At 43.5% G+C, this 15,224-nt stretch overlaps 1 protein-coding gene across 3 annotated transcripts in view; it reads right to left on the reverse strand.

Moving 5' to 3' along the window:
* Nucleotides 1-15,224, reverse strand: part of galnt2 (UDP-N-acetyl-alpha-D-galactosamine:polypeptide N-acetylgalactosaminyltransferase 2) — a 130,486-nt gene that overhangs the window by 39,548 nt on the left and 75,714 nt on the right. For all 3 annotated transcript variants that reach the window (XM_041188235.1, XM_041188237.1, XM_041188236.1), the window contains 3 exons: nucleotides 8,365-8,432; nucleotides 8,213-8,278; nucleotides 8,005-8,126 (listed from right to left, as the gene is read on the reverse strand). In XM_041188235.1, the coding sequence (XP_041044169.1) occupies nucleotides 8,005-8,126; nucleotides 8,213-8,278; nucleotides 8,365-8,432 (256 nt within the window). The remainder of the gene's footprint in view (nucleotides 1-8,004; nucleotides 8,127-8,212; nucleotides 8,279-8,364; nucleotides 8,433-15,224) is intronic.

Here is a 15,224-nt window from a genome sequence, read left to right on the forward strand (position 1 = left end):
TGAAAGCCTTCTGAAAGTCCAAGTAAACTACATCCACTGGTTCCCCCTTATCAACTCTACTAGTTACATCCTCAAAAAATTCCAGATTTGTCAAGCATGATTTCCCTTTCGTAAATCCAAGCTGACTCGGTCTGATTTTCCAAGTGCTCAGCTACTAAATCTTTTACAATGGACTTTAGAATTTTCCCCACTACTGCATCAGGCATCAGGCTGACTGTTTCCCTATTTTCTCTCTACCTCCCTTTTTAAACAGTGGGGTTACATTAGCTACTCTCCAATCTGTAGGCACTGTTCCAGACTCTATAGAATCTCGGAAGATGACCACCAATGCATCCACTATTTCTAGGGCTATTTCCTTAAGTACTCTGGGATATCGATTTTCAGGCCCTGAGGATTTATCGGCCTTCAATCCCATCAATGTCCCCAACACCATTTCCCAACTAATACTGATTTCTTTCAGTTCCTCCCTCTCACTAAACCCTGTGTTCGCCAACATTTCTGGCATGTTATTTGTGTCCTCCTTTGTGAAAACAGAACCAAAGTATGTATTTTGTTGGTCAGCCATTTCTTTGTTCCCCATTATAAATTCCCCTGTTTCTGACTGTGAGGGACCTGCATTTGTCTTCAACAATCTTTTTCTATTCGTATACCTATAGAAACTCTTACAGTCAGTTTTTATGTTCCCCGCAAACTTACTCTCGTACTCTATTTTTCCCTTCTTAATCAATCCCTTGGTCCTCCTTTGCTGAATTCTAAAGTGCTCCCAATCCTCAGGTCTGTTGTTTTTTCTGACCAATTTGTAGGCCTCTTCCTTGGATCCAATACTACCTCTAATTCCCCTTGTAAGCCATCTTTCCTGTTTTACTTTTGCCCCAGACAGGAATAAATAATTGTTGCAGTTCACCCATGCGCTCTTTGAATGTTTGCCATTGTCTATTCACCGTCATCCCTTTAAGTAACGCTTCCTAATCAATCATAGCTAACTTGCACCTCATACCATCATGGTTTCCTTTATTAAGATTCAGGACCCAAGTCTCAGAATAAACTACTTCACTCTCCATCTTGATAAAGAATTCTATCATATTATGGTTGCTCATCCCCAAGCGGCCTTGCACAACTAGATTGCCAATTATTCCTTTCTCATTACACAATACCCAGTCAAGGATGGCCTGTTCTCTCATTGGTTCCTCAAAATATTGGTCCAGAAAACCATCCCGTATACACTCCAGGGGCAGAATTATCCCCCCTTCAGGGGGCAGGTTCAGGAGCGAGCGCTTGGAGGCGCGCCTCTGATCAGGGGCATGCTGCCATTTTACGTGGGGGGTGGGCCAATTAAGGCCTGCCCAGCGTGATGTCTGCAACGAAGCGCTATGTGCTCTCTGTGCGGGCGGGGGAGGATACCCTGAGTCGACAGTGTGTTCTTTCGCAAATGCGAAAGAGCGCACTCATCTTCCTGAGGCTAAGTGCTGCCTCAGAGAGATCGGCTCCACATTAAAAAATGTTAAAAACAGAAAAACAAAATTCCCTGACATGTCCCCTCATGTGACACTGTCCCCTGAGTTGGAACATGTCCATCAATTTTAGTTACAATTTTATTAAAAATTTTTAAAAACCTACATGAAACCTCATCCCGCTCGTGGATGAGGTTTCATGCTTTTTCCAATGCCCGCCAGGGCTCCCAGCCTGCCCGCCAATCTTAAGGTTGGACAGGCAGGTCCACCAATTACTTTAATTACTTTGTCAATGGCCTCCATAGGCCATTGACAGGTCGGCGGGCGCACAGCTGATTCTGCTGAGTCCCTGCTGACCTGAAAATTGAAATGAGGCCAGGTGACGTTGGGAGTTCCGCCCGACGCCATCCTGCGTCATTTTACGTGTCGGCGAGCGGGCCCTGCACCCCGCCCGGGAAATCCTGGCCCAGGAATTTCTCCTCTCCGGTATCGTTACTAATTTGATTTGCCCAATCTATATGCATTTTAAAGTCACCCATAATTACAGGTGTTCCTTTATTGCATGCATCTCTAATTTCCTGTTTATTGCAATTCCCAACATCACCACTACAGTTTGGGGGTCTATATATAACCCCCACTAACGTTTTTTGCCCCTTAGTGTTTCTCAGCTCTACCCATACAGATTCTACATTGTCGGAGCTAATACCTTTCCTCACTATTGCGTTAATTTCCTCTTTAACCAGCAATGCAACTCCACCGCCTTTTCCTTTTTGTCTGTCCTTCCTAAATATTGAATACCCCTGGATGTTCAGTTCCCGTCCCTGGTTGCCCTGCAGCCATGTCTCTGTAATCCCAACTATACCATACCTGTTTACATATATTTGCGCGGTTAATTCATCCATTTTATTGCGAATGCTCCTCGCATTAAGGCACAAAGCTGAGTTTTTCCAGGTTTTTTTTGTTTTGGATTTCCAACATCTGCAGTTTTTAGCTTTTAAGCCTTAAGGCTTGTCTTTTTAACATTACTTGTTCCGTTCCCACTATTTTTCACTGATTGATTCTTGCCCCTGATTTCTCTGCCTATCACTTTTCTTATTCCCCTTTCTGTCTTTTGTTCTTGTCTTTGATTCCCCCTCCTCTGACTCCTTGCATAGGTTCCCATCCTCCTGCCATTTTAGTTTAAAACCTCCCCAACCACACTAGCAAATATTCCCCCTAGGACATCAGTCCTGGTCCTGCTAAGGTGTAACCCGTCCAGGTTGTACTGGTCCCACCTCCCCCAGAACCGGTCCCAATGTACCAAGAATCTGAAACCCTCCCCCTCACAACATCTCTTCAGCCACGTATTCATCTGATATATCCTGCTATTTCTACTCTGACTAGTACGTGGCACTGATAGTAATCCTGAAATCACTACATTTGAGGTCCTACTTTTCAACTTACTTCCTAACTCCATATATTTTGCTTTTAGGACCTCATCCCTTTTTTTACCTATGTTGTTTGTACAAATGTGTACCATGATCACTGGCTGTTCACCCTCCCCTTTCAGACTGTCCTGTAGCCGCACTGAGACATCCTTGACCCTAGCATCAGGGAGGCAACATACCATCCTGGAGTCTCGTTTGTGGCCACAGAAATGCCCATCTACTCCCCTTACAATTGAATCCTCTATAACTATTGCATTCCCACACTTTATACTCCTCCCTTGTGCAGCAGAGCCAACCATGGTGCAACGAATTTGGCTATTGCTGCTTTCCCCTGAGAGGCCATTCCCCTCAACAGTATCCAAAGTGGTATATCTGTTTTGCAGGGGAATATACACAGGAGATTCCTGCACTGCCTGCCTAGTCCTCTTGCTCTGCCTGATGGTCACCCATTCCCTTCCTGCCTGTGGACTCTTAGCCTGCAGTGTGACCACCTCTCTATACATGCTATCCACGATACTCTCCGCCTCGTGGATGCTCCACAGTGTCTCCAGCCGCCGCTCCAGCTCCGAAACCCAAGCTTTCAGGAGCTACAGCTGGAGACACTTCCCGCACACATGCTGGTCCCGGGCACTAGAAATGTTCCCGGCTTCCCACATTCAGCAGGAGGAGCACACCACAGCTTTGAGCTCTCCTGCCATGACTTACCCCTTTAAATTAAATTAAACCTTTTGAAAGATACTTAATATCAAATAATATCAATTACTCTAGGGCCCTTCTTCCATGCTCCTTGTTGTTACAGAATATAGCCCTTACAAACAATGAACCACAAAATAAGACCTTAAAAACTATTATCAATAAAAGTAGTAAATACTTACCCAACCATTCTCACGATACTCAAAGGACCTCATTCCCTCCTCACTGATGTCCCTCAGTCACCAAACTCCAACTTAAGCACTCTACTGCAGCCCAAAGCAGCACTCCAGTGCAGACAAAGTCAGCACTGTAAGATGGCCTGTTTTATACTCTGTGAATCTAGCCTCTGAAAACCTGTTTAAGCCAGTTATTTAATTAACTAGTTGTAGCTGCAAGCAAAGCCTAGCTGGCCTAAAACTCACCTTTTTCCACCCCAAATAGCAACTTTTAGCTAATTACTAAGTTAAAGGCAGAATAAACTTTAGATAGAAATTAACTCTTAGATTCCCTCTGTCACCAAACTCCAACTTAAGCACTCTACTACAGCCCAAAGCAGCACTCCAGTGCAGACAAAGTCAGCACTATAAGACGGCCTGTTTTTATACTCTATACTTGGGACACAAAGAAGCAGTAGACTGATCCGGGGAGGTACAGGGAAGGGGAGCATGGAAAATCTGACATGGAGCGGAAGGCTCCCACGGACCAAGAAAATGGGAAATAAAACGAGTAGACCCCGGAGGTGCAGACCACCCCACTGATCACGTACCGATAGGGGATCACCAGCCCATGCCATCCCCACTCCCTGTGGCTCTGGTGCAGAATCTGAATGTTACAGTTTGAAGTCACATAAAAAAAGACAACTTGGCCAACAAACCTGCTCCTTCTACAAATCAGTTATAATTTTTCCTTATGCGGACTCTGTCTAAGTTATTTATTTCTTCGAGAAAACCCACAGGTTTTCCTCCCAGCTCACAAAGGTTGCCACGGGCAATGTCATTTTTCCATCTGGCCAACTGCTTTCCACAGATGATGTATTGCATAGTCCCAGCACCACCAGAACCAATATATCTTGGGAAGTATTTGCCGATCTCCATATGTGTCCATGCCTATGACTTTCTAATCCTATCTAATTTGATTACTTACTCAGCTTTTTAAGAGATGCAAAAACGAACAGAGCATAAGTTATTATTGTTGGCAGTTTGTTCCATTATTTTGCGCATGTGTGAAAAAGAGCACTGAGAGAATGAAAGTGAGAGAAATTGCAAGAATACAAAAGAGCGTAAGAGAGAGTGTGAGCAAGAAAGCATGAGAAAAAGCGTGAAAGAGACAAACAGACCAGAAGATAGACGGAAATGTGAATAGAAGGAGATTCCTAATCTGCTTGAAGTCACTTAGTGTTGTCCTTGCACTCTGTAGCTCTGAGTTCACACAGGCTAAATGAAATGTACATTATACATCCTTCAGTATTAGATAAGGTCTGTATTACATATTTTTATGACTATAACAGTATAAAGCACATTAAAAATTGCTTTCTGTTGGGTCTATCTTTGGACAAGTTCTTTTGGCTTTATGGCAGAAGGTACCTAATACATGATCCTATTCAAATATTGATAGACTGCTCATCTCTCATAGAAACTATGTGACAGCAGCAGATTGTTTTATAGATAGACATTATTTATTTTAAAGAAAGAACTGAAGTAATAGTTCCTGGAAGAACAATGGAAATTTTATTTGTAGGTTTGAGGTATATGTTACATTACATAGAATTCACAACAGAGAAAACAGGTCACTCGGTCTAACTGTCCACGCCAGTGCTTATACTCCAGATGAGCCTCCCGCCACCCTACTTCAACTGACCCTATCAACATACCCTCTATTCTATTTTCCCTCATCTATGCTATTCAGCTGCACCACTCCACATTGTAGTAAGTTCCATATTCTAGCCACTCTCTGGGTATAAAAAACAATCCTGAATAAGTGTTAGAAATAATTAATATCTTAATCTCCTGTTGATTGAGAAGAATCAGTTTGCTTTAATTTCAAAGTAAAGACAAATATTACGGAGAAGCAATCTGGAGTCTTCCTCTTCAATCTTCACAATGCCTATTCCCCGAGATGGCATTAAAGAGCTGTCATGGAGTCATAACAGCTTTTAATCAAAGCTAAAATGACTGAGAAGAGCTGCAGAAACATGGATATTCATACAAGAGAAAAAGAGATTCCTCTTCAATTCCAGAGTGGGAAAAGGCCATTTGGCACAATGACTCTGCACCAGGTCTTCATGCTGGAGCAACCTGAAATTGATTCAACTGTCCCACTCTATGCTAGTCCTGCATCTTCCCCTGCTTCAACAATTTGAGTATTTTCAGTTTAAAAAATCCAATAATATCTGCTACAAACTATTCTTCTAACTTAACTCCTCACTCTCTCAGGGACAATTTTAAATTAGTGACTTCACCTCATTACTGACTCCCTGGAGAAAAAGCTCTGAACCAATTCACCCCATCAAGGCACTGAGTTACAAAAACTTGTGTTAAATTTCCTCTTAGCCTTCTTTGCTCCAATACAATAGTCCCAATATCTCATGTTTATCCTCATGACTAAAATTTGCCCTCCCTGATATGATCTTGATGGATCTACATTGTACGCTCTAAATGATTTTAATGTCCTTTCCATAATGAGATGTCAAAAATGCTATATGTAATCTAATTGCGGCCTATCCATTACCTTGTATAGAATTATCTTTACTGCTTTGCTCTTGTGTTTTATGTGCCTATTTATAACACAATTGAACTGTTTTGTATGATGTTCGTTACATACACTTTCAAGAAATAATTTTTTAGACATCTGTTCATTCACAATCATTAGCATCATTTCATCAAGAGTATAACCGCATTCCTTGTCTTCCTCTTCAAATGCATTACAACAACAACTTGCACTTGCTAGCACCTTTCATTTGGTAAAATGTCACAAGGCACCTCAAGGGAGCATAATCAGATAAAAATTGACACTGAACTACATAAGGAGATATTAGGGAATATGACAAAAAAAACTTGTTCAAGGAGGTAGATTTAAAGCAGCATCTTAAAGGAGGACAGAGGTTGAGATGCAGAGAGGTTTAGGGATAAAATTCCAGGCTTAGCGCCTTGGCAGCTGGAAGTACAGCCTCTAATGGTGGAGTGATGAAAGCTGGGGATGCACAAGAGGACAGAATTGGAGGAATGCAGAGATCTCAGAGGGTTATATGGCTGGAGGAGGTTATGCACCTAAGAAGGGGCAAAACCATGGAAGAATTTGTGAGTTAAGATTCAAATTTTAAAACTGAGGTGTTGTCGTATCAATTATTTTACAGTTCTCTGCATAAAATTGCACCTACCACCGATCTACCTGATTGCTCTCAGTCTGACTGCAATTTGTTACCAAATCCCCCATTTTTGCATCATCAGCAAATTCTGATACTATGCTCCCTACTTTTAAGTCCAAACCAAAGTGATTCCTAGTAACAAAGGGCCACAAGTTTTTTTTTTAAGTTCTTTCATGGGATGTGGGGCATCACTGGCAAGGCTAGTATTTGTTGCCCACCCTAACTGCCCTTGAACTGAGTGGCTTGCTAAGTTAAGGGTTAACCACATCTGGAGTCACATGTAGACCAGATCAGCTAAGGATGGCAGATTTCTTTCCCTAAAAGACATTAGTGAACCAGATGGGCTTTTACAGCAATCGAATAGTTTTCAATTCCAAATTTTTTTTATTAATCAATTGAATTTCTTAATTCATGGAATTTAAATTCCACCAGCTGCTGTGGCAGGATTTGAATCCGGGTCCCCAGGATATTAGCCTGGGCCTCTGGATTTCCAGTCCAGTGACATTACCATTACGCCACATTCTCCCCAGCTGTTTCCCCAGAACAAAGAGGATGAGAAAAGGTTGACTATCCGACATCTTTCCTCTTGAAAAAAATGAGATGCGGATATGCTAGAAGTGTGCAAGGTTCGGGCAAATTGGGTCGAAGTAAACTTTTCTTCCATGTACAGAATTTAAGTACAAGGGGTCAAATGCACAAATTAAAGACAGCAGAAGAAAACAGGAAATGCAGGAGTCTTTTTAAATTAAGAAGGTTTAAGCATGTGGAGCAGATTACTGACACAAAATCTCATCGAGTTTCAGCTAGACGGACCGTAGTTCTTCCTCTGCCTGAACCTTTTACTATGTTACAACCCTTCTCCAATCCAAGCAACATTCTTTAACCCTGTTTCCTAACCATCATCTAGCTTTCTTTTCATTCACGGGATGTGGGCTTCGCTGGCTGGGCCAGCATTATTGCCCATCCCTAGCTGCCCTCGAGAAGGTGATGGTGAGTTCCAAATTAAAGTAAGTCATCTGAGTTAATAGATACCTACCACTCACATTTTCTCCAAAACTTATTTGCTTACCTCAACCACCCTCTCCAGGAGGGGTTCCAGCCAGTGTTCATTGCATTCACAATGGCTGTCAAGAAATGTAAGGATGTTTGCTTGTGCTGCATCAGCTCCCCTGACACGTGAACGCATTAGCCCTGTGTGGTTAAGAAAGAAAGATCATTGGTAAAGAAAAACTCAAAATCAGAAACACCAAAATAGCACAATCCTTCCCTTGACTCACCTTCACGTCTGTTGTTTCGAAGAATTCGGACCTTCTCAATCTTTGACAGCAAAGTGCCGTCTTCAGCTGAAAATGGAAATTCAGAGTTTTAAAAAATAAAATTTAGTTAAGAGACAACCTGAGCTATGAAGAGGTAAACAATTCCTACTTACGGTTGTCACTATAATCATCAACCAAAATGATTTCTTTGATAAGATGTGGTGGACTTTTTCTAAGAACACTATAAAAAGAAAATCAAAGAATTGTCAATTACTTGAAAATAAATGCAAAAAAACCCACAATAATTACCAGTTTTCAGTGAACATTATTGCTGTTATATTGAAGTGCAGAACTTGTGAAAAACCCTGATCTATTTTGTTGCCTTGGATTTACATGACTTTGTTTTCAGTGCAGAATTGACTCAAAGACTTGGCACGTGGAGGCAGTTTGTGGAGAAATAAAACTCAGGGGAACGCTTCAGGGAAAAATAGCTTCTGACACATTTATTATTTTAATAAAAGGATAGGAACAGAGGAACAGAAGCTGATCCTTCAGCTGCTTGAGCCACATTTACTATTCAATAAGATCATGGTTGATATGTGTCTCAACTCCTCCAACCCACCTTGGTTTTGAAACTCTTAATATATTAGCCTATGTCTCGGCCCCTTGGAGACCAATAACCTTTAAAAAGACATTTGAATTCCAAAGACCGACTGGAAAGTGCACAACCAACATGGACCACAAGACCTAGATCTTCCCCCTCCAAGTTTGTGTGCAACCGCAAGCAGATATCCTTAATCTTGGTACAGGGCAGGCAACACAACCTTCGGAGCTCCTTGGTCATGGCTACAGGGAACAGTAACTATACCCTGACTATACTGTCTTCTATCACAAGCGCATTCCTCTTCACTCCCCCACTTGAATGATATCCTTGACCATGGTGCCATGGTCAGTCCACTCATCCACACAGGTAGCAAGCACCTCACACCTGTAGGATAAATTCAAGAGCTGAGGCTCCTCCATGCTGATTCCTCATACTTGCCTGACTCCACAGCCACATCCTCCTGTCCCTGATCACTGACCAACTCTAAAGTTTTGCCTAACAGTGTGACTGCCTCCAGGAACAAATGTCCAGGTAATTTTCCCCCTCCCTGATACATTGCAGTGTCTGCAGTATGGCCTCCAGCTCAACACGATCGACAATCCAAAACCACAGTTATACTTCACTCTGTCCCTTAAGTGGACCCTTTCTTCTCCCAGAACCAGAATGAAGCTATTCTCCATCCCCAATAGCTTGCTTCCTCTTCCCTTTCACAACTGGATAACTTCTAATCTCCGAACTTACTTTCATGGTGAGGATTACCTCGGAGATTCCTTCCTCTAGCCAAAGCTAAGCGAATCTTCCAACCTCATTTAAATCCTCATGAATTTGGTCTCTTCAATCTGAGCACATGCTCCCACCTGCCTTCTGAATGGTGAATAATAAAAATAGCTTTTTGTCTGCTTCAGATGCAGGACTGGTTGCCTCTATCCCTTTGATCGCTCTCAGATTCTTGCAGGCTGCCATGTCTATGAGGTTCAGGGATATCCTAATAAACCTACAACCCAATATCAGAATGGCTTTCTATTGGCTTTTTCCTTCCCAAAGCCCACCCTTATGACAACATGAATCACATGGGCCTTGTTTCCAGGTACCAATGCTAATTAGATATCCTCTGGACTCAATTCTATTCTATCTCGAAATTAAACAGACAGTTTAAAGCATAACTGTTTATAAAACCTGACATACCTAACACCTCCCTATGAGACTTGGACCATAGTCATCATAGATTCCCATTGCCTACAGGTGTGAACATCTTGCATCTCTTCCAAGTAAGGAAGTCTGGGCCCACCCCCACCCTCCCACCTTTAATCTTTAACAACTGAAGCTTGCTGTCCGGTAGAATTCAGAACCAGTCACATGACCACCTTCATTCTTCCTTTTCACCCTAAATTAAAGAGACAGTTCCAAAACATAACAATCTTATAAACTTCATATTTGTAACGCCTAACAAAAATCTATTATTCTATATCTTGAACTTTTCAGTTCACCACCCCAGCCCCAACAGCTTTTAGGGGGAAAGAATTCCAGGTTTCAACCACCCTTTGTGTGAAGGTGCTTTCTAACATCTTCCTTGAATTACCTAGCTCTAATCTTAAGGTTATGTCCCCTTGTCTGGACTCAGCCACTTGAGAAATTAGTTTCTTTCTATGTACATTAGCAACTTCCTTAACCATCTTAAACACCTCAATTAGATCACAGAATAGTACAGTACAGCATAAAAGGAGGCCATTCAGCCAATCAAACTAGGCTGGCTGGTTCCTTTGCAAAGCAATCCAGTTAGTCCCAATCCACAGGCAGGATTTTCCCTGAAGGTTTCAAGATTCCACCCTCAGACTCAAATGTGGATCAGAAGCCCGCACTGTGTGGGGAACAATTACTTACTTGTGAATTTCCCTAAACTAGCCAATTATTGGGCAGGAGACAGGCTTGACATCCAATCAAGGACAGTGGGCAGGCTCACACAGCTGGAGGGCCAAGAGGAAGCCTTGGAGGCAGCAGTAGGCCCAACCATCTTCAGCTGCTTCATCAATGACTTTCCTTCCATCATAAGGTCAGAAGTGAGGGTGTTGGCTGATGATTTCACAATGTTCAGCAGCCTTTGCGACTCCTCAGCTACTGAAGCAGTCCATGTTCAAATGCAGCAAGACCTGGAAAATATCCAGGCTTGGGCTGACAAGTGGCAAGTAACGTTTGCACTACATGAGTGCCAGGCAATGTCCATCGCTAACATGAGAGAATCTAACCATCGCCCCTTGGTATTCAATGGCATTAACATCGCTGAATCCCCCACAATCAACCTGGGGGGAGGGGTTACCATTGACCAGAAACTGAACTGGACTAGCCATATAAATACTGTGGCTACAAGAGCAGGTCAGAGGCTAGGAATCCTGCAGTGAATAACTCACCTCCTGCCCCCCCAAATTTTGCCCACCATCCACAAGGCACAAGTCAGAAGTGTGATGGACTACTTTCCACTTGCCTGGATGATGCAGCTCCTACAACACTCAAGAAGCTTGACACCGTGCAACACAAGGCAGCCTGCTTGATTGGCACCCCATCCACAAACATTCATTCCCTCCACCACCGATGCACGACGGTAGCAGTGTGTACCATCTACAAGATGCACTGCAGGAACTTACCAAGACTCCTTTGACAGCACCTTCCAAACCCACGAACACTACCATCTAGAAGGACACGGGTAACAGACACATGGGAACGCCACAACCTGGAAGTTCCCCTCCAAGTCACTCACCATCCTGACTTGGAAATATATTGCCATTCCTTCACTGTTGCTGGGTCAAAATACTGGAACTCCCACCCTAACAGCACTGTGGGTGTACCTACACCATATGGTGCTGGCCCAGCCAGCGAGGCACACATCCCATGAATGAAACAAAAAAACATGGATGGCAGTGGTTCCAGAAGGCAGCTCACTACCACTCTCTCAAAGGCAATTAGGGATGGGCAATAAATGCTGGCCTAGCCAGCAACACCCACATCCCATGAATGAATATAAAACAAAAAGATGCCATGGCAAGTGAGTGAGATGAGAGGCACTCCAGGATGGTAACTTAAAGGGGCCAACTTATGCGCAGCCTGGATGGAACTTTTAGATTTCTGTGCATCTGCGCAGCTGAGAGGGTATATTGCTCGGTGGACAGTGTGCAGTGGAAAAAAGAATCATCAAATTGCTATGATCTGGAATGTACTGCCTGAAAGGGTGTTGGAAGCACATTAAATAGTAACTTTTAAAAGAGAATTGGATATATACTTAAAAAGGAAAACATTTACAGGCTGGAAGAATGAACAACAGCAAGTGTTTTTTTTTCATTCATGGGATGTGGGCATTGCTGGCTAGACAAGCATTTATTCCCCATCCTTAATTGCCCTTCAGGAGGTGGTGGTGAGCCGCATTTTTGAACTGCTGCTATCCATGTGGTGTAGGTACACCCGCAGTTCTATTAGGAAAGGAGTTTCAGGATTTTGACCCCACAACAGTGAAGTAACGACAAGCTTGATTAGTCTGTGAGGCGGCTCTCTCCAATTAGGCATAAGTCCTCAGATGTTAGTGAGGAGGGCTTTGCAGGATCAGGGTGTGCCTTTGTTGTATCCTTACCTAGGTCAATGACAAATGGTCCATTCTGTTTTATTCATATTTGACTTTTCCATACCAGGTTGATACAACTGAGAGGCTTGCTAAGTGATTTTAGAGGGCAGTTAAGAGTCAACCAGGTTGCTCTGAATCTTGAGTTACATTAGATTTAAGGACATTAGGATTCTTTCCCTAAAGAGAATTAGTGAACCAGATGAGCTTTTATGATAATCTGATAGTCTCAGGAATGGTGACCATGAAACTAAGGACTGAATTTTCATGCTCCCCACCTCCACCACCAACCTCCACCAAGTCAGGAAGAGGTGGTCGAGGGGGAGCTTGAAAATATCAGTGCCGAGTGGTGCGTCAGTTACGACACACCATTCCTAGAGTTTGCAATGTTTACCAGGGTGGGACAGGAATCCAGTTCTCCTCCCAATTGAGGCCAATTACTTAAAAACTTTGTTAACAGCTTGTTTGAGGGGAGGGTGGAATATTTAAAGGACTACAATGATTTCAGTTTCTGATTAGCTGAGTGGAGGCAGGTACAGAGTGGAAAGCCAGTCAAGGCTGCCCCACGACATCACGCTGGCCCCATAAGAGGATCAGCAGAATAAAGAGGGTCTGGGCACTTGGTAAGGAGAGCAGGTACTCAGCACCCAAGCATTGCAGGGCAAAACAGCAAACAACAATGTTGCCAATCACAACTGGCTACCTGCCCAAAAGGAAGGTTGCATCTGGCAATGGAGGCATGACTATCAGACTTTGGAACCTTTGGCAATTAAGTGCCTTCTGCAGGATAAGCAGAATCGTGAGCAGCAAGAGGGCGTGGGAGAGAAAAGGGGGACAGGGAGGCAACGGAAGCAATACCTTCAACATAGGATCCAACACTGCAAATGCAGCTACCTGGACATGACCAAGATCCAGTGTCACAGAAGATTGCAACTTTCCAAGTAGTTGGTCACAGAAATCAGTGGCCTCATCACCAAAGATCTCACACCTTGCAGCACTAGTGTCAAGTCCTGTCAGAAGCCATTAAAATCTCTGAGGCTTCGATTCTGGCTCCTTCCAAAGGTCAACTGAGGATCGTTGTGACATCTTGCAATCAGCTGCACACCACTGCAGCTCGCAGATCACTGATGTCCACTTTGCCAGGGCTGTACAATACATTCATTTCATGACAGAAGTGGCCTCTCAGCATCAAAAGGTTCTGGGTTTTGCCGGCATCACTGGATACCCCAAGTGGAGGGAAGCACTGATTGCATCTATGTAGCCATCAAGACAATAAGCGACTGTCCATTCAGATTTATCAAGAAGAAGGGCTTCCACTCCCTGAACATTCAACTGGTCTGTGATGCAAGAGCTCCCTCCAAGTGTGTGCTCGCTCTCCTGCCAGCAGCCACTATGCCTTAATCCTTTGCCTCAGATCTTCACTCCTACTCCCATGAATAGATCCGAGGGGACAAGGGATGTTCCCTGAAGACATGGCTACTCGCCCCTCTATGGGAGCCCCAGATAGAGGTGATAAAACCAATGCCACCTAATCAGTAGGACAACCACTGAGCAGGCCATCAGGTGCCTGAAGATGCAATTACGGTGCTTGCATGGTCAGATGGCAGCCTCCAATACCCTCCTACTAAGATCTTGATCATAAAATCATTACAGCACAGGAGACCATTTATACCATCGTGTCCTTGCTGGCTCTCAGCAAGAGCAACTCATCTTGTCCCACTCACATGCAATTTCCCCCAGTCCTGCAGATTTTTTCTCTCTAGATAGTTTCCAATTCCCTTTTGAAAGCTGCAGTTGGTATTCCAGATCCTAACCATCCGCTGTATAAATAAAGTTTTTCCTCATGTTGTAATTGCTTCTTTCACCAATCATCTTAAATCAGTGACCTCTGGTCCTCGATCCTTCTGCTGACAGAACAGTTTCTCCCTAATTAATCTGTCCAGAACCCTCATGATTTTGAGCACCTCTAATAAATCACCTCTTAATTTTCTCTTCTTTAAGAGGAACTACCTCGGCTTTTTCAACCTATCCACGTAACTGAATTTTCTCATTCTTGAAACCATTCTCATGAACCTTTTCTGCAAGCTCTCTAATATCTTGACACTTTTTGTAAATTGTAGAGTCCAGAACTGGGGACACTATTCCAGCAGAGGCTGAACCAATATTTTATACAGGTTTATCATAACTTTGCTGTTTTTGTATTCTATGTCCCTATTTATAAAGCCTAGGATCCCATATGATTTTTTAACCTTTATTATGCTTCATTATGGTGGTCTGCCAATGTTTTCCATAACATGGCCCTCCAGTGAGATTTGAGCCTTGAGGACGGTAAGGCCTAGGAAGGTGACAGCTCTCCAGGGGGGAGCCAGAGCAGGAGGATGACAAGGCAGAGGGATGAAGCTGAGCAGAGAGGTGCCCCTGCTGCATGACAAGGTGGCCTCCTGCCATCCTCCAGGAACAGGATTTCCATCTTTCCCTCACAATCTTCAGCATTATATCCAGATCGGCATTGATGAAGCTATGCGCAGCACTGCCCTGGGTGCTTCGGGCTAACTTGTGACACCTTGCTTCCCTTTTGTGCTGTGGAAAGCTTTGGCGCAATCAACAGACTTCTCCCTTAGGACAACCAGCAGCCTCAGGAATGGCTGCCACAGGTTGTCTAAATGAGTCCCCACTTCATCTGACTCATCTCCATCCCCACACTAATGGGTCTAAATGGACAGGAAACTCAATTAAGGGCTTCCCCAAGTGCAAATCTTAATTTTACTCAGTTTCCCACTGGAGGCGGGTTTCTGACCCTAAAACAAACCCAGCTCCTGTTTCAG

Source organism: Carcharodon carcharias, chromosome 5, assembly GCF_017639515.1.
Source record: "Carcharodon carcharias isolate sCarCar2 chromosome 5, sCarCar2.pri, whole genome shotgun sequence".
In the NCBI taxonomy this organism is placed as follows: Eukaryota; Metazoa; Chordata; class Chondrichthyes; order Lamniformes; family Lamnidae; genus Carcharodon; species Carcharodon carcharias.